Here is a 26,380-nt window from a genome sequence, read left to right as displayed (position 1 = left end):
TGGCGTCCCTGGCTTGAGGGGTTTGCAGGGGCCCTGTCAAAATTGCCCCTGGCGTGGACTATTTCTGGTTGTGAGACTGGTGAGCTACAGCATTTCTCTTTATTGAATCTCAGAGGGTCCCTGGAGGACACAGCTACGGGCTTTGCCTGTTGACACAGGAGAGGAACTGTAATGTCCCTTCAGCCGTAGCCTGTGTGATTGTTAATGGCATCTCAGTCTCTCAGTCATTCCGTTTGTAATCAAGCCTAGTCGGTCCTCCTCTGCAATCAGCTCACCTTCCCACCTGCCTTTCCACCGGTGTTAGCTTAACTCACACTTCCGCCATCTCCTGTGTGTCCGTCTAAAATACTGTCTCTCTTGCTTCCCTGCCTCCAAGGTCCCCAGCAAGGCACTGGGCAATGGCCCCACTCCTGGCTGTGCATCAGAACTTCCTGCACGGCTTTCACAAGAATATTTCGGGGCCCCGTGCCAGACTGGCAGAGTGAGCATCGCCAGAGACAATGGATTCTGGGAATCTGTATTTTTAGAGCAGCTCCTTGGAGATTCTAATGCAATCAGCCCTCTTGGGACCCCTCCACTATCTGCCTTAGGGAACGGCTGGTGAGGCTAAAAAAATACAGACCTTGGAATCTGGAAATTGGCCTTTAAGTCTTGATTTCCTCATATCATCTGTGTGAACTTGAACTTGTTCAAAGCTTGGCATCTCTACTATGTTATCAGTGAGAAGGGAATAACAGTTATCTTGGAAGTTTGTTGGGAAGATTAAATGAGAAGATGTAGATAAAGGTGTCTGGCACATAGTAGGTATCCAGAAAATGGCAGCTTCTATTATTCTGAATAGTCTTACTGTTATTATTCAGAAACAGACCAGCTCATGTCACCTCCATACTCAAAACAGATTACCACCTACCTCCCCATTGCAGAGAGAAGGCCATCCGTGCTCCCTAGTGTGACCTGAAAGGCTCTGTTCCATGAGGCCTCCTCCCACAGCTGCCCACCTGGTGCAGTAGACACACTGGACTCTCACTGACCAATCAGCACATCATTCCCTTTCCCTTCCGGGGCTCTTTCCTCCACCTGTAAGCCCTTCTCTGTTCTCTACCTGCAGAAACCCCTCTTATCCTTCAGAAGAGCTCATGCCTCGCCTGCAGTAAAGTACGTGGCTCACCCTGTCTTGTTTTTCCATGTACACCTCCCTCACTGGGTCAGTCTCCCTGAGGGCATGGATGGTGACCTGTTAGTCATTGGATACAGTTCATTTGTTTATCAAATATGCATTAAGCATCTTCTATGTGCCAAGTACTGTTCTAGGTGCTGAGTAAAGTCCCTGCCCTCAAAGAGCTTACTATGGTCAAGGGAGACAAGGCACAAAGTGAACAAAGTATGTTCATAGTGATGAGTCCTGTGAAGAAACAGAAAACAGTGTAAGGGAGCAGAGTGATGGGATGGAAATTTATCCCAAATCAGCGAGCCAGGGAGGGCCTGAATGAAGGGGGAGTGAGAGCCATGTGGTATCTTCGGAAAGAGCAATCCAGGTGGAGAAAACAGCACGTGCAAAGGCCCTGAGGTGTAAGAAAGCAAACCAGCGATTTGGAATCAAAAGGATGCATGTTAGCTGGATGCTCTGGGACAAATATTTAATTTCTCTGCACTTGTTTGCTCACTAAAAATGGGAATGGCTGTGATACCATGTTCTTTTTACTGAGTTCCCGGGAAGATTTAATAAAAGATTGTTCCTGACACATGACAGGCACTCAGAGTGCTGGTTTCTGTCTCTTCTTCCTTCCTTTCCATTCATCTGCTGAGCCTCCACAGAATGCTGACTATGATTCCTAGCCATAGCACATGCTCATATGTGTCCTGATACGACTTGCAAAGGCATGCTTAGCTGAAAATACTTCCCTTGTAACAGATGTCCTTCCTTTGTCACCTCCAAGGGAGGCGTTAAAAATGGAGTCCACATAGCTGTCCAGCCATGCCCCTCACACGTAACTGAGGCATTGGCAGTGGGGAGAGACGGGGGCACAGGACTCTGGATCAGGAGCGTTGTGGTTGCAGGAACTGGCCTCTGGTTCTCACTGCATTCACCAACAGCAGCATCCCCCTAAAAAGCAGCTAGCTGGTGCAGGGGCTGGTTCAAGAGGCATCAAGGAGCCTCTCTCATGGTTTGAGGAGAGCCTGGGCCCTGCTAGGACTGTAGTGGCATGTCCACTACTCGTTCTGTATCTTTGGTCAATTCCTCCTCGTGTTTTCTCTTTGCCAAGAAGCCGCCTCTGACTCTGTCTCCATACGTGGGTACCTAAGGGACACAGCATCTCCATTCATAAGGGACAACCTAAGCTCAGAAATGTGGTGCATTACACATCTCTGAGAGGGTTAGATAGGTCCCTCTCTGTGCTGAAGTTGGGTAGTCTACACTTGATTAGGCAAGAAAGTAACCGTTGAGCCGACGGCATTGGGGAGCCATGAGTACAACATATATCCCATCAGTGCTATCATTGTTTCCACATAGTCATCTGCCCTTCAATTAAATATTATTTTTGGATCTAAGAATAAATCAGGAATTTCTGCATATGTTATTACATTTTCTGGGCTTTATATGATTGAGTTTTTAACTTTTTCAAAGATTTATTCCACCTAAAATTTAAATTCTTCCCTCTCAAGATTTTGAAGATAATAGCAACTGTGTTTGTTTTCAAGTTCTGTGTTCATGGAAGTGGAACCTGCACGGCAGCTTCCCTCTCAGGGAAGTAACCAGGCTAGCTGCACGGCAGAAATGCATTCGTTCCAGCCTGAAAGGAATCACAAAGAACCTCCTGATAAAGTGTCCTTTTCTATTTAATTACCCGCTTTCCTCCATGCCCACGCCTGGAAGTCTGTCGTTAAAACAGGATACGTGAGCGTTATTATTATTTGAGATATGAAAGAGCCCAAGGAAAAGGAGTGACAATGGGTGGGAAATAGTCCAACAGATGAGAACGCATGGGGATAGGAACAAAACTCACGAGAGCAGTGAGTCGGGGTTCCATTCAGTCACAGAGGCAGTCGTGTCTTTGTCCGTTCCTGTAGCATTTCAGAGAGTGACACTCCTGCCTAAGGTCAGTCTTCCCCTGGTATGTCAGGAGCCGTGGGCCTTTAAATTCAGGAAACCTATTATTACAGGATCTGACTACTGACATACTCACAAGTAGAATTTCATCTTTGCCACAGTCGCAAGAATTTCAGTGGTTATCTACTCTTCCAAGAAAGCCATAAAATGAACAATGCCGGTAACAATTAGGAGACTAAATTGGCCTGATAAGAATAAAAAAATCGATTTTGCCAGTTTACATTCCCAGTGACTAATTTCCATATAAATGATCTGACTTTATTCAGTGTAAAAAGCAGGCCTGTCTCCTCTGTGTGTTTGGTTTGAAATATTTGCCATTTTGGAGACGTACTCAGGTGGCACTCTTTGAAGGCATGCTGGGATGGGTTGCCGTTTTCGAATTGTAATTAACTTTTCTGTTGTTGTTTCTGGCAGTGTATCAGTTGCAGCAAGAGGCCCCTCGTCCCAAGAGGATCATTTGTCCTGGGGAGGTCAGTACTCGGCTCTTTCCAATACGTCTTGTTAAATATGATGAATTGTCAGCACGAGGTTGATATTGGACGGCTTTCAGGTTTCCTGGGAGTTGGTTTCTATTAACGTTTGTTACCGTGTCACCAAAAGCAACATCTTAATCTATATTTTGAAGACAGGTGTTATTTTAAAAATACTAACTAACTTGGAATCGAATGTCTCATGTTTTTGACCGTTGCAGAGGCAGAGCGAGCATCCTTTATAACCCCCACCCCCAAACATGCATGTGGGTTGTTTTCCTTGTTCCTGCTATTCTGATTCCTTTATCATATGTTTTATTATGGAATGCTTCCAACAGAGACAAGACAGAGCATAATAAATCTCTCGGTACTCTCAACACCCACATTTAACAAACCTTTATACTTTGTTTTACTGACTTGACATTTTTTTTAAATCTCTACAAGAAAGGTGACTGTGTCTTTATTCTCGGAGAGAGGTTTGAGCAATATGTCGACTCATAAAAATGCTGACCAGCCCCAGAACTCTCCCTACCTCTCATTTTTGCTGCTCAATCTCTTATCGCCTGGGATGCCAGCAGGACTTGAAAGGCAAGACTCAGGCTTTGTTTTCTATTTTCATTCGGACCAGTTTCTTTAACAGCCAGACTAATATCCTTCAAACAAAGGTCCCAGGTCCTTGTGTATTTTTGTTGTTGGGACTTTGGTTAAATATATAGAGTAGCTGATCTCTTTAAAAGGGGCTGGGGTGGGGGCTCCAATGCCAACCTCTTGAGATTCATTCTTGAGCATCAATTCCTTGCGGCAGCCTGACCCGGTCTGGTTTGAACCCGTCTCTGACTTAGCTACCCATACCCACAGCCAACTTTCACTAGTTAATAAATGTTTCTACATAAAGTTTTACTTCTGTTGAAAAGGCATTAAAATTCATCAAGTAATCTGAATTATATCATCCAAGGGCTATAGCCTGAGAGGGGAAAGTAGCTGACCCCTAGGGAGTTCTTCAGGATGAAGGTACATCTTTACCGGGTAGTCTGACCTTGGCCTGGCACTCACCCTGCTGACTGTTGGCCTTTGGTTATTCAGTAATAACCAAATCAGAAAAGAGGAGGATAAATACAAAAATTTTGACGAGATGCTTTCAATAAGGTGCTTTGGGGGAGAATTAAGAAACAAGGTGTTAAAAATTTCTTCTGTCCTACTTCACATCGAGTATTGCTCCATCAGAAAAAATATAGCCACGTGTCGGGGACTAGAGGAGCTGAGATGTCTCCATGAAAAGCATGTGTGTGCGTTTAGTACAGAGCTAAGGACTCTTCCTGGGAGTTCAAATAAAAAATCTCTAGGCAAGGCCAGGTAGGTTCTAAATCCACAGGGTAGAGCAAATATTCATCTCTTCACTTACTCAACAAACATATATGGGCAGCCTACTGTCCTGACGTTGATCTAGGTGCTGGGAACGCAGCAAAGAACTTGTCTGTTGGTACTCTGCATGTCCTATTAAAGGAGAACAAAATTGTGATGCATGTAATAAAGATATATTTAAGATTTCACCTGCACGTGTGTGTGTGTGTGTGTGTGTGTGTGTGTGTGTGTGTGTAAAAGAGAGGGAGAGGGAAGAAAGAGGGGGAGAGAGAGAGAGAGAGAGGGAACTCCTTTGTTTCTCAGAATCCTTGGAATCACATCAGTAGTCCTATGAGCAGGTGTAATGGAAATGGGTGGATTCAGAATAGCTTCACAGAAGCTCTCCAGGGTTCAGTTGAAGCTTCAGACCTCCAGCGGGCTGAGGGTCACCTCATGTCTTTCATGATGCAATTGCATCGGAAGGAAATGCCGCTGACGCCTTAGCAAAGCAGAGCCGTGTGCCGCAGCCGCCACCGTTCGCTGGGACTGAAGGACGTGGTGTGAGTGCAGCTTGTTTATTCTCCTGTCTGTCTTTGAAACCAGGCTTTCCCCCTGTGGACCTGTATCAGTGTCATTCCTTAACGAGTTAGCCTGGCTGAGGCTGGGTTCCTAGGCAGCTTGCCCCTAGAAATTCCGTCCCCTTCCTGCCGGGAAACCGACCCTGAGATGGGCTTTCATGGCTGCATTTCCTGGGTGGCAGCATGGGGCCAGCCAGGCAGGCGGGGGGCCAGCTATAGAGGGTCGAGTGTTCTCGCTGCTTACGTGAGTGCCCAGTGCCTGCAGGAGTGGCTTCAGTCCTCTTTGTCCTCCTGTGCAGCATGAACTGCACACAATTCCTTCCCCGATTCCTCAGCCTCCCAGGACATGGCCTCCTTCGGCAAAGGCACGACCTCTTCTTGGATGTTGGGGGAAACCATTGATCCTGCTGCAACGTGTTTGAGCGAACGCCTCTGCCTGGTAACGCACCCGCCTGCTCGGGGGATGTGCCTCATGAAGACAGAACCCTTTCGGTTCGCGTGTGTGGCCAGGGAGATTGAAGCTTTATGAACACAGTTACGTGAAGCCATGGAGGCTGCTTCTTGTGAGCAGTGAGTTCGTATTTTTCCCTGTCTTTGCCATCTCATCCCTTAGCTAGCTGTTACGAGTCCGCATTTTCCTTTTATACACAGTCCTGCTCCCCCCCAACCCCCCTCCCGCCTCAGTCCTCGGCCCCTCTCCTGCCCCTGGCAAGCCTGCCCAGCTGGGCTGCCCCAACATCCCCCATCTCTTTGTTTCTCTGATGACTGACTCCCTCCCAGGATATGAGCCCTTCTGTGGTCAGGATCCTCCCAATGGACGTGAGGAATGCCCACACCAGGGCCCACGTGAGCCCGTAGTCACAGAGGTACACACTGTCGCTCCAGGTACAGACACCAGCCACCGGACTTGGATGCTTGGTGCTGGCAGCAGCTACCAACCACCTAACGGGCTTTGCTGGGGACTCGGTGAGCCGAGGGTACAGACTGATTCCGGAGGCAAAATCCAGCGAGCTCTGCACACCCAGGCAGGGGAGCCGGCTGCAGCCAGAAGGCCTTGTTCTGAGTCCTTCCTGCAGCCCCTTCTAGGCCCCTGACCTGGAGCCAAGCACTTTCTGTCTCAGAGGGATTAAGGGATTAAGGTCCCCCTTCCCCCCCACCCCGAAGGGCAGACACCGACTTTGCGGGGCGCCATAAATGGAATGTATGCATCAAGTGTCGAGAACATGCCTGGCACCTAACAGGTACCCAGTGTTCATGATTCACGCAGATTCAGACACTTGTGAAGAACAGGTGCGGAGACTGTCATTCAGGCAGAGTCAGAGCGACGACAGTATTTTCTGAGCGTGAGGGCAAAAAAGGCGGTGATCAAGGACAAAGCAAGACGCCTGGGTCAGGCGTTAAACCACCAGGAGGAAAGATACGGAGGATGGGGACAGAGGTACCAGCAGCCGACAGCGGCCTGGCGCCAGGGCAGCCGGCGAGGGTCAGCGCCTGAAACAGCAGCCCATTGCCTTCTGGAGACTCGTCGCTGTCAATTACTAGTCACTGAGCAGCCCGGCACCTGGCACTCCACCGGCGTTTCCTGAGGGCTCCTTGCCAAGAGCCAGACTCTTCCAGCGTGCACCACGCTCGCTTGCCCTTTTCGTCATGATCCATCAGTCATCTCCTAAGCTTTTATTAATTACCACATGTGTGTCTGGGTGGTCTGCCAGGGCCCGGGCAGCATATTTTCTCCCCAGTCTGCATCTCTACCCAAGACCTCTCCCCCGGCTCCGAGCACCTCACTCCAGCTGTCTACTCGACCTCGTCATGGAGATGCCCCACAGGCCCTCTCTAGCCTAATGGTCAAAACAGAATAGGACCCCACTCCATTCCATGGCTCCTACCTTCAGAAACCTGGGCGCCTCTTCCTCCCCCACCCCCTTATCTCTTAGCAGTCATCAAATTCACCTCCAAACAGATCTTGCATCTGCCCGTTCTTCTCCATCTCTGTGACTGTCACGTGGGCTGGGCCATTCTCCTTTCTTGACAGGATTATCCCAGGTCGGCAGTCTCTTGCCTTATCTCTCTGCTTCCACTCCTGCCACCCACATTCACACACACACGCCACTCACCAAACAGGAGTCCAAATCATCATTGCTAAATATAAAGCCAGTAGTGTATTTAAAAAGCAGTTGTCATTGCTCTTTAAACAAAAGCAAGACGTCTTCTGTGCCATGAGCCACGGCTGGCTCCTGCCTTTACCTGTTACTACCCTGTCGATGCCATTCTTCTCAGTGTGCTGCCTTCCAGCCCCACAAGCCGTGGCTCTTATCAAACAAACCGCAGCACTGCTACTCAGGGCCTTTGCATTGGCCCTCGACCTGGACTTCCTGTCGTCACGTTTTCTGCATGTCCAGGTGTCAGATAATATTTCACCTAAGCACAGAGGCCCTCCTGAACCCCATAAGCATTAGCACCTACAGATGCCATCTGTCATATCTCCCTGTGTATTTTGTTTATATACTCAATACACTCTCTAATACAGATTGGGGCAAAAGTAGGTTTACATATTTTACAATAATTAATAAATAATTTGTATATACAAATGTATATACAATAGGTACCATATAATATAATATATATAATAACAATATATAATATAATACAATATACAGGGCGACCCCAAAAAAGTATACACACTTTAACAGCTGATAACTCAACTTTGAAAATAAACACTCCCCTTATAATTATTCAAAGTGAGTGTATACACTTTTGGAGGCATCCTGTATATACAAATGCAAATGTATATACAAATACAATACAATAATTAATAAAACAAGACTAAACCCCTGTGTTTCATGTACTCACAAACCTACTTTTGCAAACCTACTTTTGCCCCACTCTGTATACTTTCTTGTCATCTTTCATTGTTTACTTGTTGCTGTCCATCTCTCTTTGGGAGAACACAAGCCCCAGAGACTTCATCAGTCCTAATCATGGGTACTTCCTTCACTGGCATTGAACACAGTGCCCGGCGGCAGTGAGCAATCAGTATGGTAAACTATGTGGTAAAATTATGAAAAAAGGATAGAGACCACGAACGTAAGAAATTTAGAATTCTCAAACCATTACAATAGCAGATTGGATATTTACTCAGTGCTGTTAGTACGCCAGTGAATTGGACTTTTGGCAAGTAAGCTTCTTACTTCAACACAGACTAATATTTTTTCCTGGAATATTCTAGATTTCTGTTTGGCCTTTTGGGAAGGCCAGAGGTCACGATTCACTTGCATGGCTAATGCAAAGCCAAGTTCCACTGCAGTTACCTAGAGTGTATACCGTAAGCAGAAATTCTTTTGAGACTGTAAGTGATTTTGTATCATTTGCCTTATTTGAAATTGCTATAGTGACCATCATACAAAGCAATTTCAGAAAAGAGACATAAATTGGTACGATTATTTTAAATTGTTCTCCATTTTATGCAGATTCGCTGCTCCCTCCTTGCCAGAGAATAAGCTACCTTGGAATTTTTTTTTAATGCATAAGTGAACAGTAGAACTGAGATTGCTAGCATTCATGAGCAGGGTCAGCATTTTTTCTTGATTGTCAGAGGTTCAGCCAAGGTCAGATGATAGTGGCCTATCTTAAGCTGAAGTAATATATTTTACCTCCTAGTGACTTTTATTCACTTTTTATTTTTTAAATGTTTTTATTGATTTTAGAAGGGAAAGGAGAGGGAAAGATAGAAATATCAATGATGAGAGAGAGACATGGATTGGCTGCCTCCTGCACGCCCCCTACTGGGGATTGAGCTCACAACCCAGGCATGTGCCATGACCTGGAATCAAACCAGGACCTCTTGGTTCATGGGTCAACACTTAACCACTGAGCCAAACCAGCCGGGCTGTATTCACTTTTTAAAATACCACTTTAAATGCCTCCCCTCCTGTGCATTTTCTCTAGTTTTTGGGTTTCCTAAAAATATCATCTGATTTCTCTCTCTCCTACCTTTACTTGTCAAAAATGTTCTTTTAAGCCTACAAGAGCATTTCATTTAGCATGCTTTGAAAATGTTGATTCGCCATATCTAGTCTCCACGGCCTTGTAGTCTTGTAGCTTCAGACATGTCTGGAAGGTTTTAACAAGCTGCATTGATGGACCATATCATCCTCAATTAACTCGGTGCATTTTGAGTCACATATTTAAAATAAACTCTTGACTTGGGGTGGCGAACACACAATACAAGATACAGATGATGTATTAGAGAATTGTACGCCTGAAGCCTATATTTCAGTAGCCAATGTCCCTCCAATAAAGTCAATAAAAAATAAAATGAAGTAAACTCCAGGGGGATTTGCACTATTTCACGATCCTCCCCTTTTCTCTTTTTAATTATTAAAAATAAATGTTTTTCAGGAAATATGCATGTGGGGGAACATGAAAACTCTACTGATTCTAGATCTCGAGACACGGTATGTCTCTGAAGTAATGAGATCGACTCTGCAAGCCCCGAACAAAAATCAATCCCATTGCCTTTTAATTGGCTTTCATGTGTAGTAAACAGAAGGCTACTTCTTCCCTGGGAAGAAATATATCTCTTCTTTTCCCCCCTTAATATTGACACAACCTGGGATAAAAGGCTTGCCCATCGGTCTTTCTCCCAGGCTGTCCTCTCACTCCCAAATGCAGTCAGGCTGTTGGCTTTGTCCCCAGCGAGACTTGCTTTGGCTGTAGACCTATTCCACAAGGGGGAGGCGAGTAAAGCCAGTGTGAGGAAAAACGTTTAGACACGTGAGTTTTCTCTCTCCAAAGTTTTGTGCTTTTACATTTGCCTTCTTGCTGACAAGTGCTGTGACCTATCAAAATGCATAACCCTCCAAAAAAGAATTCGCTCTCTTTGGAGTACTCTGAACGACTTCTAAGGTCGTATAGACTTTGCATCCAAGGCGATGTCTTCAGCAGTGGGCAAGGGCACTTGAGGACAAGCTGCTTTATTTTTTAAAATATATTTTTATTGATTTTGGAGAGGCAGGGAGAGAGGGGTAGAAACATCAGTGATGAGAGAGAATCATTGATCTGCTCCCTCCTGCTCGCCCCATAAGGGGATCAAGCCCCCAACCCTGGGCATGTGCCCAGACCAGGAATCAAAGCACAACCTCCTGGTTCATAGGTCGACATTCAACCCCTGAGCCATGCTGGCCAGGTGAGAACAAGCTGTTGTAGAATTTAAAGGCTCTGAATCAAAGGACAGACAGCCTGAAGTGGGAGGGCCACCAAGGGGCCGTGTATATGCTGAAGCCAAAGATGAAGCAGAAGTGGACGGTTTCTCCTTAAAACAGAATAAGGAAAATGAAGGAGGTTAAACAGTGATGGATGATAAGTAAAAGTACTTGAGACTCTTCTTTAATCTTTCTGGGTGATTTTTATTTCTTGAAATGTAACTTGAAAATGTGCGTATCTTTTTTTTTTCTTTAATCTGTTTCTTAAAAAATCTTTATTGCTGAAAGTATTACACATGTCCCCTGTTTCCATCCATTGACCTCTTCTAGCCACCCCCAAACCCCAGGCCTTCACCACCCTATTGTCCGTGTCCATGGGTATGCATTTCTTTATAGAATTGCTAGAGAGGAACTAATGCATTATGTGGTTAGTTGCTTTAGAAAAACAAGAAGAACAGCCAATAGAATTGTGGATTACAATACTCGCTCTGTTATCCTTACCTGGCCTCTGACAGCCATCACCCAAGCCGCCATCACTCACTGATGGGGGAGGAGATGCGAGTGGTCTAGACTGTGGTCAAGTGGTTATGAGGAGCTCAACCTTACACATCCAAACAGGAAGCAAATACCACACTTTCGCCGCGACTGCAATTTGATATCTCCAGTATGTCTGCCTGTGACTCAGAGGTCAGGTCCAGTAAAATTTCGGTGTGGTCAGGACCATCCAGGAAAAGAAACAGGTGCATAGCCTGCACACACTGGTGAGGTTTTAAAGACATGCTTCACCTTTTACTCACCTGGTTAAACAGTAACTGAGTAATAATGCTGATAAAAGCCAGTTCCACTTCACCCCAGGCAAGCCATGTCTCCTAGGGTAACATGGTCTGGCTGACCGAGCAGTGAGACGCTTGAAAACAGAGTTGTATGTAACCTTGACTTTACTCTCCATCAGAAAAAATGTGAATGGTGCAATCTCAGACCAGCCCAGTTACAATATGATTACCTTGAGTGTTGTTCCCTAATTATCGCCTTGTCATCAGCCTTTTAATTGTAATGAGCGCTAACACATAGGGAGTGCTTATGTGCCTTGAGTACTGGGTGAAGAGCTTTACTTATGTTGTTCTTCACAACAGTCCCTCTCATTTTACAAGAGAAAATGGGACAAATAGCACCAGACAGGTAGAGCCGGAGTCAAACCCAGAGCGAATCCAGGACCGGGCTTCCAACTGGGTGATTCTGGAGTCTGGGACCAGCAGTGAGGACATCTCCTGGGAACTCGTCAGAAATGCAGATTCTCTGGCCCGTCACAGACCCGCTGAATCACACATTCGGAGTGGGGGCCCAGTAGTTTGGGAGTTAAGAAGTCCTGTGGGTGCTCCTGACACTTGTCCAAGTGTGAGGACCACTGTTGTAACCACTGTTCTCACTCCTGCTTCTGTTTCCTACTCCCTTCCCTATGCCCTAGGATAGAAGAACCCAGACACCGTCTCCTGGTGATGCTTACTGTGCGCCCAGCGCTGTGCTAGACTTTTCATGGACTTCACCCCACTTCACCTCATACACTTCTCTAGCTGTACTTCCTCCCAGATGTTATTTTCTACCCTTTACAAATAGTTTGCCTTTGCTTTCCTTCTTTGCTATGTCTGGCTTTCCCACACCCTCATACATTGCAGGGGCCAACTATGCATCCTTGTACAAGTATGGTCAGCGCCTAATTTATCCTGGTTTCCTACGCCCACCTTCCAATTTGTTGTACTTCGTAGAGTTATGTTTGCATTACTAATTAACAAAAATTTTCAAATTCAGTTCTAAGATGATTCATACTCATGTTTGTTCATATTTAGTGTATGTGCTAATGAACTCCAGCATTTTAAAGAGGTTCTTCTTATCTTGTGGCTGTTCAAAAATTCTTGCTAGGTTTACTGTTGCTTTTCATGGTTCTTGGCATTAATAAAAATACCAGATCCATTGTCATCATGACAGGAATACTTTATATTTCTGCTTTCCAAGTGACAGTCCCTTCATTCAGTGGATCATCTGTGTGGTTCATGAGCATTTCTTAGTTCGGTATCATAGGTGACCAATTTGCCAATAAAAGCCAAGCCAGCCCAGGTGCTCTCCTGGTCCCGCATCCTTACCTCAGTCTACCACTCCCCTCGTTGTCTCCAGGCCTACACTGGCTGAGCCATTGGTAATCCATCACCTTTGGTTGTATCCTTTCACCAATCATAGTCTCTCTTGACATTAGCTCTAATACACTGTATCTCCGTCTTGTTGGACAAAAGAGCAAGCTTTGCTTTAGCAGTGGTATCGCTCTCTTCCTTCTTATTTGCATGGCCAGTGTCCTTCTACATTGTGGAAGGAAATTAAATAGCCTTGGCACAGCCCGGCAAAGGCATAGTGGTTGCCATCAGCATCTCGTGTCCTTCTAGGTAATCACATATTGATTATTTGATGAACTGTTCTAGTATCTCCCTGGGATATCTACCAAGTCTGTAATTACACTGTCCCGGTTGTCCCTTTGCTCTGTTGTGGTCCTCAGGGTTCCGTGACTTCTTAGAGATCAGGCTTAATGATGCTTCAGCAACCCCTTACTGTTCAAGGACACAGGCCAGATGCTATAGTATTTCAGTATTCTCAGCTGTGCAGCAATAGAATTCAACACTTCCTGCCTTCATGCATTTTGATGTTTTAAGTTGGCATTGTTATGCCATAGATTAAAAATTAATGGTGGTCTTCTCCTGGCGCAGCAAGAGATGGAAGGGCAGGCACACAGAGAGCTGATGTGATCCACCATTCAATTAAAAGGCCTTTGAGGCATTGGCGAGCTCTCAGTCCTGAGCTGACTATAAGACGTCCTGAAACCGATTTTTGAGAATGGTCTCTAACTTTTGTTAGTCCAGTACAGGCGCTGACAAACAAGAGCCTGCCAACTATTTTTTTGTGAAGAAAGTTTTATTCAAACAGCAACGCTCATTTCTTTACATGTTGGCTGTGGCTGCTTTTGTGCTCCCACAGCAAATTGAGTATTTGAGTCATACGTCCTCAAAGTCTAAAGTACCGGATGGGTCAAAAGTAGGTGTACAGTTCTGATTCGTGAAGCACAGTTTATTCTTGTATCCTTGTTTATTAATTGTTGTATGATTTTCCATACAAACAACTGTAAACCTACTTTTGCCCACTCTGTGTTTACTCTCTAGCCCTTGCCAGGAGAAGTTTGCTGACCCCTAGTCTTGCACTAGAAGTAACTTTGAAGAGTGAGTTAATACATGCAAAGCTCCCAGAATAGTGCCTGACATTTATAGGTTGGAAGTATTGGTCTTTAATTTTTACCTTTTCCAAAACACTATAAAAACCTTAGGAAAAAAGGGAATTTTAGTCCTTTCATTTAGGATGCATTTGATCCCATTTTAAGAAATGCTTTGACCTTCATGTTTAACACATAAATTGATGAAAGAGGCCAGGGCAGTTACAATAAGCAAGTGTTCTTTCAACTGCTTTGTGATGGTCACTTTCTTCCTGACAAGAAACGGTGGCCTGTTGGAAGAGGTGGCATAGCCCTCCACCAGCGGGACATTAAAGAGGTGGGTGGAACCTGTTTATCTGGAAACACCATCTGAACATGTGACCTAAGCTCACTTTCTTTAACTTCAAGAACAAGGCTGGTGTTACTCTCCTTTTAAAAGCCTATATGTTATCGAATTTGGGGGAAAGAGGGCTGTGTCTGAAATTTACTATGAAATACATCCAAACAGTGTTGGATTAGTGGGTGGCTAGAGGGGTGAATAAATAGTTATTTCATAAAGCAAGTATAGTAAATGTTACAGAATCTAGGTGGTGTGGATATGGGTGTTTGCTGTAAAAGTCTTTCATTCCTTCTGCTGGATGAAAATTATCATAACAAAATGTCAAGAAGAAAAGGCAAAGATTGTTTGTGTAAGAAGAGCAATTGCAGGTCCTGGCTGGTGTGGTTCAGTTGGTTGGATGTTATCCCATGCACCAAAAGGTTGCTGGTTCAATTCCCTGTCAGGGCACATGCCTGAGTTGTGGACTCAATCCCCAGTAGGGGGCGTACAGGAGGTAGTTGATCTATGTTTCGCTCTCATGTTGATGTTTCTCTCTCACTCTCCCTTCCTCTCTTTCTAAAAATCAATTTTAAAAAGAAGAAGAAGAAGAGCAATGGCAGGATGTGCTCTGACCCAGGGAACAAAAACCAACTCTTGGGTGCACAATCCCAAATGGCCAAAAGGTGCCTCCGTGTCAATGCTGCTGGAAGCACAGCAGGGCTAGCTCAAGGATCTTTAACGAGGAGTAATTTGTCAGGAAAAGAATTTGAGAGTAGAAACAAACATTAATAAGGTGCTTTCAGTCTTATTTATTGCCATGTTGGGAATTATTCTGGGGTAGTGCCTATTATAGAACTGCCAAATTAGACAATGTTTTTAAAGAATAGAGAACAGGATTCTGGATCTTATGGCATCATAAACTGGGTTTCAACCCTAACTCTGCGGCTCACCTTGTGCAGGAGTAAGAGCAAGTGAATTTACCACTAGGAATTGTAGCTTTCTAATCTGTAGGAAGGGGGCAAAGGTATTTATTCCACCTTCCTGGTGGAAGAATAAATGGTACAGCATTCTGAAAGCCAGGACAATCTCTCCAGACCTTGAGTTCTCATTGGGAGCAATATTACCACCCCCCCGACCCCCCAAGGCAAGGGAATTGGTTCCTAAGGGGCAGGCAACAAAATAGTACTCACTTAGTGTATAAAGCACACATATACATATGGAACATAAACAGATATTCAGCCTCCCTGTAGTATTAATTTTTCATTGGGAAGAGAGGATAGGGGAGAAAAAAAGTGTGTAAAAAGGGTCCATAGGAGGCTGTAATGCAAAAACTATTGAGAATATTTCTCCAGACAATATTTAATTTCTACCATCTCCCACATTCTGTTCCTCTTTCTTTTTCTTTTGATAGATTAATTTTATTCATCAGTTTGAACACAGACATTTGAATACTTACAATGAACACTTACATTTGGATACGCGTACATTTCTGAAGGAGGACGGAGAAAAGAACAGGGAAAAGAATGAGAATGATGGACGTTGTTTGCCTTTTCCAAATTATAGAGTATCACTTAACCCAAATACCATTGAGCTTTAAAGGGAGGAATTTACTAACAAGAATGAAGAATTAAATGAGTGTACTCACACAATCTTTTTGTCCCCTAGAATCTTAACAGCAACATTAGTTTTCTCTTGATTTGATTCGATTCTATTGGGTACTTCAAGCTCTTTGAGCTTAACAGGTATGTGGAGAATTTAAAGAGACTTCCAAGGAGAATAATGAAGATGAATTAAGGACTGGAAAGCAGGTTGTATTAGAAAAGGTTTAAGAGAACAAGGATTGTATAGTGTGAAGAAGAACAGGCAACCAGGTGGCACAGAGATGGCTTTTAATAGAGGAAAACTTACCCTGTGGAGAATATTCTCAGATTCTCATTTGCACTGAAGACCAAAGGAAGTACAAAAGTGTATTTTGAAACAACAGTGATATGAGTTAGATAGAAAGATAAAATTTGATTCTTAAAAGATTTTATTAAATTTGGGGTTTTGGTTCTTTTTTTTTAATAAGGTGCCTGTCTGAAGGAAGTATCAGGAGGATGGCCAGGTTGACCGACTCCATTTGATCCTCCTACCTGGTGGGAAGCCAACCAACCACTCTGGCCACTATGGCCTCCGTGGGATTTGGCTTGGATGGGAGGAAAGAGCCATTGTACCTGGAGCAGTGGCTTCAGGATGCCAGAGGATGATTGTAAAATGCTAGGCAAGGAAGTGTCAGGGCAGAGCCAGAGCAGCACACGTAATTGTGTTGTCCAAACAGGGAGAGCCTGAGGCGGGTGTTGGGAGCCAACACGTGGAGCCAAGGAGGCAGTGCCAGGGAAGACATAGCCATGACGCCTGGGTCCACATGAGCTGCCAGGGGGTGGTCTGGGCCAGCTGGAGAAGCTTTTGGGTGTTTCTGGAAGCCTGCTGTGAGAGTGGATCGAAAGCCACGAAGAGGTCCTCAGAAGGTGTGCCTAGCTCCTAGGAAGGTGTTCATCTTCTCCGTGTTTTGGAACTGAAGCCCAAAGTCATTCCCAGTCCTGGTTGTATGTCAGTATCCTCTATGGAGCGTGCTAAACCTTACAGCCACCCTGGCTCTGGCCCTGGAGATGAGGGTTTAATGGGAATATCACTTAGGATTCTATTGTGAACAACAGAGACCAAATCTGGCTAACTTTAGCAAAAATAAAAACCACAAACCAACAACAGTAACAAAAATGACAGAGGTTGGTTGGAAGGTTATGAAAAAAATTCTCTGAAAGGAAAGCTGAACGATCAGGGCCTTTGGGATGGGTATGTGAGGCGGGACATCTCTGGGGATCCAGGAAGCAGGATGGATGCACCTCTGGGCCGTAGAGTGTGATGGCTAGGGGCCCCAGCTTTAGAATGATAGAGTCTGCCTTTATACTCTGCTGCTCTGTGCCTCAGTTGATCCTTTGGGAGTGGGTATGATCGAGTTGTACCTACTGAGTAGTCACAAGGATTGAATGGGTTAATATATGTGAAGAAAGTGCTTAGAACAATGCTTGGCCCATAGTAGATTTTTAATAACTATTGGCAATTATTACAGTTGTCGCTATAGGCTCTGCCATGCATGGGAATCAACTCTGTTTCTCTTAATAGTTTCTCCTGCAAATTCAAGAGTTAGAGCATCCCAGTGGCTTATGTTGTTTCCCATGTTCACACCTTGCTAGAGAATAGGGGAGACCTTGATTAGCAGAGTCACTGACTACAAGTCAAGGTTGCTCCCTGTGGTCTCCAGTCTTCACTCCTTGGAGATAGCAGGAAACGGAGAGAGGAGCTAGTTTTATCCTATAGCTTAGTGCTGTGGTCGGCAAACCGTGGCTCGTGAGCCACATGCGGCTCTTTGGCCCCTTGAGTGTGGCTCTTCCACAAAATGCCATGTGCGGGCACGCACGTACAGTGCGATTGAAACTTCGTGGCCCATGCGCAGAAGTCGGTATTTTGTGGAAGAGCCGGTATTGTGTGGAAGAGCCACACTCAAGGGGCCAAAGAGCCACACGTGGCTGCCGAGCCACAGTTTGCCGAGCCGCAGTTTGCCGACCACTGGCTTAGAGGCATAAAGCATCAAGTATGAGGCACCAGGACTGCCAATATTTTCACAGAGGCCCCCTCTGAAACTTCAGTAAGCCCAGAAAGGGGATGTGGGGCCATGAGCAGCACTATCTTTCAAACAATCTATTGCTTCCATGAAACTGAGCTCTGTACCAACCACACGGTTGCACGCTGGGCAACAGAGACAGAAAGAGAGGAGTCGATCCCTGCAAGAGCTCACGTCTAGATGTCCTAAAGGCCAACAATGCAAATCACAGTAAGATCATGGCCCTAACTCGGCTTTTCTAAAGTTCAGGAGGGTAGGAAATAATCCCTAAGCTGGTGTGAGGCGGCCAGAGACGATTTCCCCAAAACGGCATTATTTTACTTCTTATGTTTAAGATCAGTGAGATTTTGCCAGGTTCGGGCATAAATGAGTCGGAGACCAAGTATTAGAATGACATGCAGAGAAATATTCTGACCAAAGAATGGCCTAAGTGACCAGGGTGTGTTTCAGGAACCACAGGGAGTCCTGTATGAGGGACATAAAGAATTGGGGAATAAGGATGTGGCAGGGCCAAGAGTGTGTGTGCTAAGGACATACTCTGGATGCCCAAGCAAGGCCATGTTAGGAAGATCCTGTGTGCCATTCTTTTATTCATCCTGTAAATATTTACTAAGCACCTACTGTGTGCCAGCGCTGTTCTAATGCTAGAGATTCAACAGTAAACAAAGCACAAAAATCTCTGCCCTTGTGTAATTTCCATTTGAATGGGAGATTAAAAACACACATACACATGAAATATGTAGTATCAGGTGATGATAAATGTATTAGGGGAAAAACAAACCAGAGAAGAGAGATGGGATATACCGAGGAGAGGGAATACCAATTTTGGGTAGAGTAGTCTGGAAGGTCTCACTAAGTTGAGTAGGTTTGACCACATGGCAGTGAGGAGCCGGTGAACAATTTAGAGCAGGGAGCAACGTGATGAGGTCTGCATTTTTCGACCTCAGCGTGAAAGATAGACTGGAGAGTGGTCAAAGGTCAGACAGGGAGACCTGGAAGGTCACTAAAGTGCCTGACTTGTGTGCACTCACAGAACTTTGCAAAGCCCTGGGTAACCCTGTAAGGAGGTTTATTGCAGAAAGACTGGCCAGTAGATTTTTTGTTTGTTTGTTTTTATCATACATCCTAATCAAGACAGGAAGGGATTCACCTCACAATGCCCATCAGAATTCCGGAAGCTTTAAAGGAGTGCCATGAGAAAAAATAAGGCCTTAGGTTCTAGATGAACAGAAACAGGAGATTTTAAAGCTTGCTCAGTTTCCATCCCATACTATGCTCTTTGACTGGGAGAGTGTACATTTCAGCACTTGCACTTTCCTTCTCTCCTTTTCAATAGAAAACTTTCATTTTTAATTAGAATGGAATTAGCCCTATTTATTTATTTTTTTCTGGGTGAAATCGCCCCAATATCACCAATACAAATCCTGTCATCAAAACCCATTTCTCTACATTTGATCAGTAGCTCAGAAAATCCAGCCGTCTAGCTGCCCTGCCTAGGAGGTTGCTAAATTGAATTTTAAAATTATTTCTATTAAGCAAAAACTTAACATATACCAGCTGCTGAGAGATTATAAGAGCTTTGTTTTTTCAATAATTGGAAACCTTGTTTACAGAGGACTCACAATATTCTTTGGATGTCTTTGTGTTGAATATAAAAGAACTTGTGTTTATCTAGGCAATGATAATCTGACTATAAAGCAAACTCATTTAAGGATTATGTTTCCTGTCTCTCACTGTGCAGCTGTCACCCGACTGTTTCTTTCAAGCTTTGCAAAGTGCTGAGAATGTGTCCTTAACATTAGAAGGAGGCATTGGAAATTAACCAGGTAGCTTGGAATACACGCGCTTCTAAATGACAGGGGAACAGTTGAGAGAGGCAGACTGATCCCTGGTTCTCATTTGTTCACTCGTGGACAGAATTCAGTCATCACAAAGAGATTTTAAGGCGTTCAGTCCTGGCAAAGAAAGCTGCAGGACAATTTGGACAGTCCAGTATGTAAGTGAAGGGCAGCGCTGTGCCCTAGCGATGGAGTCGCTGGCGCGGTTGGTGTCTGCTCTGAAGAAGCACCCGGGAGTGAAAGGGTATGTGCTGGGTTTGAAGCCAGTTGCTAGTCCTGTGACCTCACGCTCATTGTTTAGCGGTTTTCTGTCGAATAAGAGAGCTCATGTGCCCCCCAGTGTTGTTGGGAGGCTTAAATGAGATAAACATGGGAAACCTAAGGACATTCCTGCACAGAGTAGCTACTCAATAAATGATAACCTGTTACCGACTGTGTTCCAAGCCTCACCGTTTTTATATGCATTATCTCACCCAATCTTCAAAACAGCCTTATTAAAGCAGCGCATTTTTGTAACTCCAGTTTTATTGAAAATGAAGGAAAATGAGATGCAAAGAAGTTTAATAACCTACTGAGGGTCACCCAGCAATTAAACTGACAGCAGGGCTCTGCATTCGTAGTCTTTGCCTCGCTCTGCGAACAGTCAGCATAGGCAGCCTTTGCTCTCAGAACAGCCCCCACCACAAATCTCAAATGTTTGCTCTAACAACTTACAAAAAGTTTTAGCCCATATCCTTCTTCCAGTTGAAAGCCTGCGATGACAAGTTCTCCTGTGGCAGCTGCTCGAGCTTTAGTGTGTACGCAACCCCTTCGACGTGCTGACTCAGCATTTCCGACCAGCTCCCAGGTAGCGCCCCTGCTGTGGAGGCTGGTCCCCAGGGCCACACTCTGAGTAGCAGGGCTGCCAGGAGATGGAAGAGGGTCTCTCTCATATCTCAGTGCTCTGATTGGCCTCATGTTTAAGTCTATTGGACATATTTTCCTGCCTTTTTCCCTGAGGATATAGCCCCTTAGTATTTGTTCAGGCCTGGTACCTGGGGGCACTACCAATGCAGGTCCAATTTAGAGAGTATTTTTCAAATCTTTGGCAATATTATTTCATGGTTGGTTTTTATTATTATACTAGAGGCCCGGTGCACGGATTCATGCACAGGTGTGGTCCCTCAGCCTGGCCTGCGCCCTCTCACAATACAGGACCCCTCAGGAGATGTTGGACTGCCAGTTTCGGCTCAATCCTCAGGGATTGAACCGAAACTGACAGTCCAACATCCCCCGAGGGATATAGTAGCGTGCAAAGCGGTAGGTGGCCAGGGAGGAGCCCGAGCCTGGGCCAGGCGCATGCTGCTCCCACTCATCCCAGCCCTGCAGTACCTGGTACTGTCGGTAGTGCTGCTGCAGTGGCAGGAGAGGCTTGCACCACCACAGCTGCGCTCGCCAGCCATGAGCACGGTGTCTGGCACCCGTTGGTCAGCTGAGCAGCGCTCCTGCTGTGGGAGCACACTGACCACCAGGGGGCAGCTCCTGAGTTGAGCGTCTGCCCCCCTAGTGGTCAGTGCACATCATAGCACTGGTCAACCAGTTGCTTAGGGTTTTATATATAGATGCTCAGTGTAGAAGCATAAACCAATCCCCTATTCTATTCAGCAGTGGACTGCACACAACTCCGATGAATGACTCCATTAAGTGTTAGACAATTATGTTATTGGTGTTTAAATAGTTTATATGGGGCAGAAAATCTTATCAGATTGTTGTATAGTTTTTTAAAGGCATTTTAGTAATATTTTGGATATTGATATTTTTGAGTGTTTTGTCTGCATCTAAGGGCACCTTGAAAAAAATGTGGATGCCTATGATTTTTCTAGGGTTGTTCAATTTAAGCTCTTGTGTGGTTAAAAGCTCAGTGAAGTGTGGAGATGGAGGCTGTTTCAATTCCTGTGAGCAAAAACTTTAGGAAAAGGAGAGGGTTATTGTTTGGTTTTGATCCCAGCCAGTATTTCTCTCTTTAAGTGAACAAGGACAGCTGTACAACAAAAGGAAAAGAGATCGAGTCCAACCAGGAGGGCAGGGATCAGATGGATGCCCACACCTCTGTCTTCCCTTCTCTTCCCTTTTCTACCTTTCATCTCCCCCTATGAAGGGTTGCCAGACTTAAAAAGAAGACAAAAAAAACAGGGTGCCTAAGTACATTTGAATTTCAAATAAAGGATATTTTAGTATACGTCTCCTGCAACACTGGGGACAAATTCCATGACCATATTCCAGGTGTAATCTCCCATACACAATTCAATGCTCTTGTTCTATCTGCTCATGGTTTTCATATGTGGATTTGTCCCTCAGTTAGATCCAACTGTCCTCTAGGCAGGGTCTTATTTGGTCTCCTTCAAGGCACCATAATTATTGGCTTCCCTACACGAGAGGAGGTGACGGAGGCTGCGTTAGATTTCTTAGTATGTCTTCCTGTTGCACATGCAGAGCACCCCTGAGCTCCTCGGACCCTTCCTCTCACGCTTGGAAGGTCATCACTTCACGAACGATTGCAGGGCTTAGCACAGAGTCCTGAACACAGTGAGTTTTTATGATGGATTAATGAACTGAAAGCAATTTGTTGTCTGAAGAGTCAATTAAATTCAACATTGATTAGCTAGTTACCTGCATGCCAGCAGTTAGAGGTAGGCTCTCTCCACCGTGCTGCCCATCAGGGAGGTTAGATGACTCTTCCCTTCTGGGGAGATAAGAGGATAGAGAAGAAAAATGGGTTGGAAGCTACCCCCAGATTTGCAAATGTGTGTTATGACTCAACCAAAAAGATGGAAATAAAATTGTCCTACTACATAGGGAATCATTTTAATCCTTCTCTCTAAGAATGCAGGGATATCTTGCCCATTATGCCTCATCTACCTCCACTGGCTTTTCTGGAACTAAATTTCTTCTATGCCATGTAGGTGTTATATTCAGATACCTACGGTATCATAAAAGAAAGAAAGAACTTTGAAAGCCAATAGAATGATATGAATGACGAAATGTTCAGCTCATATGGAGAAGCTCTCCGGCACGTAGCGTCGTGGTATACGTCAGATAAGGTGCCGTTTCGCACTCGGTGCTTCTGTTAATGACATGTTTTAGATCTTCCTCTGTAAGTGACACTGAGCAGGCTTCACACCGTGAAGACTGAGAGTTATGAATGCCCCCCTCTCAGTTCAGTGCTTTTCAAGTATAAAATACACAGGTGAGTGAGCACCTACGTAGAAGTGTCCAGATGATTAGTTTTATGCCAGTCAAGCTTGTCCACGCAGGATTGTGAATGTGGCCCTCAGGTTCCTGGCTCCCCCTTCCTGACCATTTCTCTCTAGCTCCCTTCTACCCCTTTGAGTCCCCTGCATCCTTTCAGGGGTGGAGGTAGGACAGTACCTTGAGATCCCACCTCTTTCCCTACCTATGAGCCCTGGCCAGGTGGCTCGGTTAATTGGAACGTCTTCGGTGCATCAAAAGGTTACAAGTTTGATCCTTAGTCAGGATGCGTATGGGAGGCAACCAATCAATGTTTGTCTTTCACACCAGTGTTTCTCTCTTTCCCTTCTTGTCTCTCTAAAATCAATAAGAGGTGAGGATTAAAAATAATTTTTTAAAAACCTCCCCATTTGACTGTAGACAGAAATAACTATAAATAAAACAGCTGCAGGCTCATATTGTACGCCGTCATAACATCAATGGAAATTCATAACTTAATGTGGCCCCACTGTTTTCTAGTCCCTGAAGTTAGACTAGAAGAACAAAAGCTGATCATGAGAATTCCTGCTCATTTCTCCCCAACTCCAACACCAGGAACATCGGAAAATGAAGTTCTTGTGAAAGTAGACTAGTCTATATGAGATAAAAATTCCATGGGTTAATAACCCCAAGGCAGATGCTGTGATTGGGAAATCTTTTCTGAAAGGCTTGTGATGTTTGGTAGAGTCATAAATCTTATCCTCTGCATCTATATCTCTGGTGTCAAGTAATTTTAGTCATTAATCATTTGTTGAAAAAATAAGAATGTTAGAATATTGACTTTGCATGGGAAGGGACCAAATGAAAGTTATTTTTTAACCCAGATGCACGCTTCATTTTTATTGTAAATACATAATGAAACAAGTGGGTGAAGATTGAAATAAGTGCTCATGTTTTATTCATGCTAAAAATATTCCTTGTATCCTTCAGGATGAAGCCTTGTAATATCTTTATAAATTCCCTAATATTAAAATAAGCATCACTTTGTTTCCTTTGAAATTCTTTTATTAGATGGTTGGGTTTGGGTGAAGAAGAAGCCTAAATGATTAGAGCAATATGATGATTCTAGAACTTTCCTACCCCAGACAGGGGAATGTGTTGGTTAACTCCACAGATTCATGGATCTCTAATTTTGGGAACAAAAACTGTAATAAAATTACGACCAGGACTCCAACTCCATTTGTTTGAAAAGCATTTTTATCTATCTGATTTGAATTCAAATGCATTATTAATATTTTTCTTCTTTTTTAATATAGGTGGAAAACAGACCAAAATATTACGGAAGAGAGTATGTATTATGCTATTCTTTGTTTTAATAATGTAGTAAGGAGTCAATTCATATGTCATTTAACTATAAACATTAAGAAGCTTCTAATATAAGGTCTTCATCAAATGTCCACTGTGCAGGAGTCTAATACGAATGATAAATGTAATGGGACCCCTTTGTATTGCATTTTCTTTCTAAGACTCAGGTGCTTGGCTTCTGTTAATGTGGGAGGGGGAGTCTCCTGCTACATACACCCCTCTCCACAGAAGCAGCCAATGAGGCCCAGGCAAGTGTTTGAAACGTGAGGCAGCATTTTCCATAATTGAGACTTTGTGTTTTATTTCACTTTCTATCTCAATGTTATATAAACATTTAGGGTGTCAAAGATTGTAAACTGTGGCTGAACTTCTATCTTTCATGCACCCCAGTAAATGCAATACTCAGGAATGTCACCCCCACATCCCCACAGTCTCATAAAACCAAAATGATCATTTCTCTTGACTTGGCTATATTAGCTAAATTGCCTTAATACCCTCATTATTTCCTCCCATTTTCCTGTTCATTTTTAGTCTTGTTTTGCTTCACTCCCTCAGAAACCTACTGCAAAGCAAATAAACATCATTATTCAGTGGTTAAGTCTGAGGCCTCGAGAGTAGCTCACAGGGCAGGCAGCACAGGCTGAGCAGGGGCGGCTATCAACTCGCTTTCTTCCCATGTCCAACTGGAGAAGGCCGTAAGGAGGCCTAGTCTCCTTTAAGTCCACCTCCCAAGCTCTCCCCACCAATCCTACACCTTCGTCCTCCATCCCCGTACCCATCAGAGCTTCCTCTTCATGATGAATGACCCTCTTAGTTGTCCCGGCCCCCAACCACTTCCTAATTGCCACGGCTGCATTTCTGCGCCTCTTCTCCAAGCTTGGGGATTCAGCGGCCCCTCTGGAGCACCTGCGGGAACCCGGCCTCCGCTCTCATCCACCCCATGTCCCTCACGTCCCTAATGCCCAGCCTCGTTAGATGTGTTTGTGCCTTTTTCCCCTTCAATATGCTGATCTGGATTTTGCTCCCAGAAAGCACAGTTTATAAAACAAGAGAAAATGAAAACCGCCATATACTTCTCCAGTTGAACAGTGTCCGACATGAATTCCAAAAGGACCTCCATTTATTTTGCAGTTTTTATCTTTTGCAAGAAAGTTTTGTTGAATAACCCTCTCATTCTCACCCTCCACCCCCCAAACCTCGTACACGCTGCAGTGAGAGGAGGCCCACGGCACATTTCCTTGACCACATAAAAGGAACATGTATCAGAGGGAGATTCACTTCAGAACTTAAGGTTCTGTATTTCCCTTTCTTTTTTCAAAATGAAAGCTTTTCTGTTGTTGTTTTTGTCCCATTCCAAAAGTAATGCTCTATTCAAGAAACATGTATGTTTTTTTTCTTAGAAGGAATCACAAAAACTGTTGACAATGGCACATTTAAGGAAAGAGAATATTTATTTACTATTTTATTTTTATTTTGTCAGTGGCTTTAACTTTTTTGAATTTTTTCACTGTGCATAGATATTATCTTTGTTCTTAAAATTTTTAATAAGTTAATACCTTCTAATTCGGGGAAGTTAGCAACTATGGGACTCTAGATGGTGCACAACACCCATCAGCTGACCATGAGCGAGACCATGTGAACTTCTTACCTCCTCCTTCCAGCCTCTGGCCTCACTTTCTTTTCACAAAGTGAGACATACACGTCATGGGTATTTTAAATTCCATGCATAAAGGGGAAGAGGAGCCACGGACGGGGTCCTCAGATTCACAGGCCTGTGATTTCCTTTTGTGGAACAATTGATTTGAATTTGGTTTTGACACTGCATAGGCTGCTGGTCATCACTTAAACACATCAAGTCAAGGTCATTAAAACTTACTACTTTCAGGTTAACTGCCTATTAGGTATATTCCTCCACCCCTGAAAGAAACATGGGGCAGGGGCGTCAGGTCCCTGAGCCCTCTGGGTGTGCCTTGTCCTGCTCTGGTCACCCCTGCCCTGCCCTGCCCTACCCTGCCCTACCCAGACCACGGTCAGTCACACGGTC

The 26,380-nt window shown here is 44.5% G+C and overlaps 1 protein-coding gene across 1 annotated transcript in view; it reads left to right on the top strand.

Annotated features, from left to right (window-relative positions):
* Positions 1–26,380, top strand: part of CHN2 (chimerin 2) — a 224,467-nt gene that overhangs the window by 134,007 nt on the left and 64,080 nt on the right. Inside the window, exons 3-4 of the mRNA XM_006088750.3 lie at positions 3,524–3,579; positions 24,288–24,319. Coding sequence (XP_006088812.1) covers positions 3,524–3,579; positions 24,288–24,319 — 88 coding nt within the window. The remainder of the gene's footprint in view (positions 1–3,523; positions 3,580–24,287; positions 24,320–26,380) is intronic.

The sequence above is a fragment of the Myotis lucifugus genome, unplaced genomic scaffold, assembly GCF_000147115.1.
Source record: "Myotis lucifugus unplaced genomic scaffold, Myoluc2.0 scaffold_52, whole genome shotgun sequence".
Classification (NCBI taxonomy): Eukaryota; Metazoa; Chordata; class Mammalia; order Chiroptera; family Vespertilionidae; genus Myotis; species Myotis lucifugus.
The sequence above is the reverse complement of the archived record's forward strand: the minus strand, read 5'-3'. Positions and strand labels throughout refer to the sequence as shown.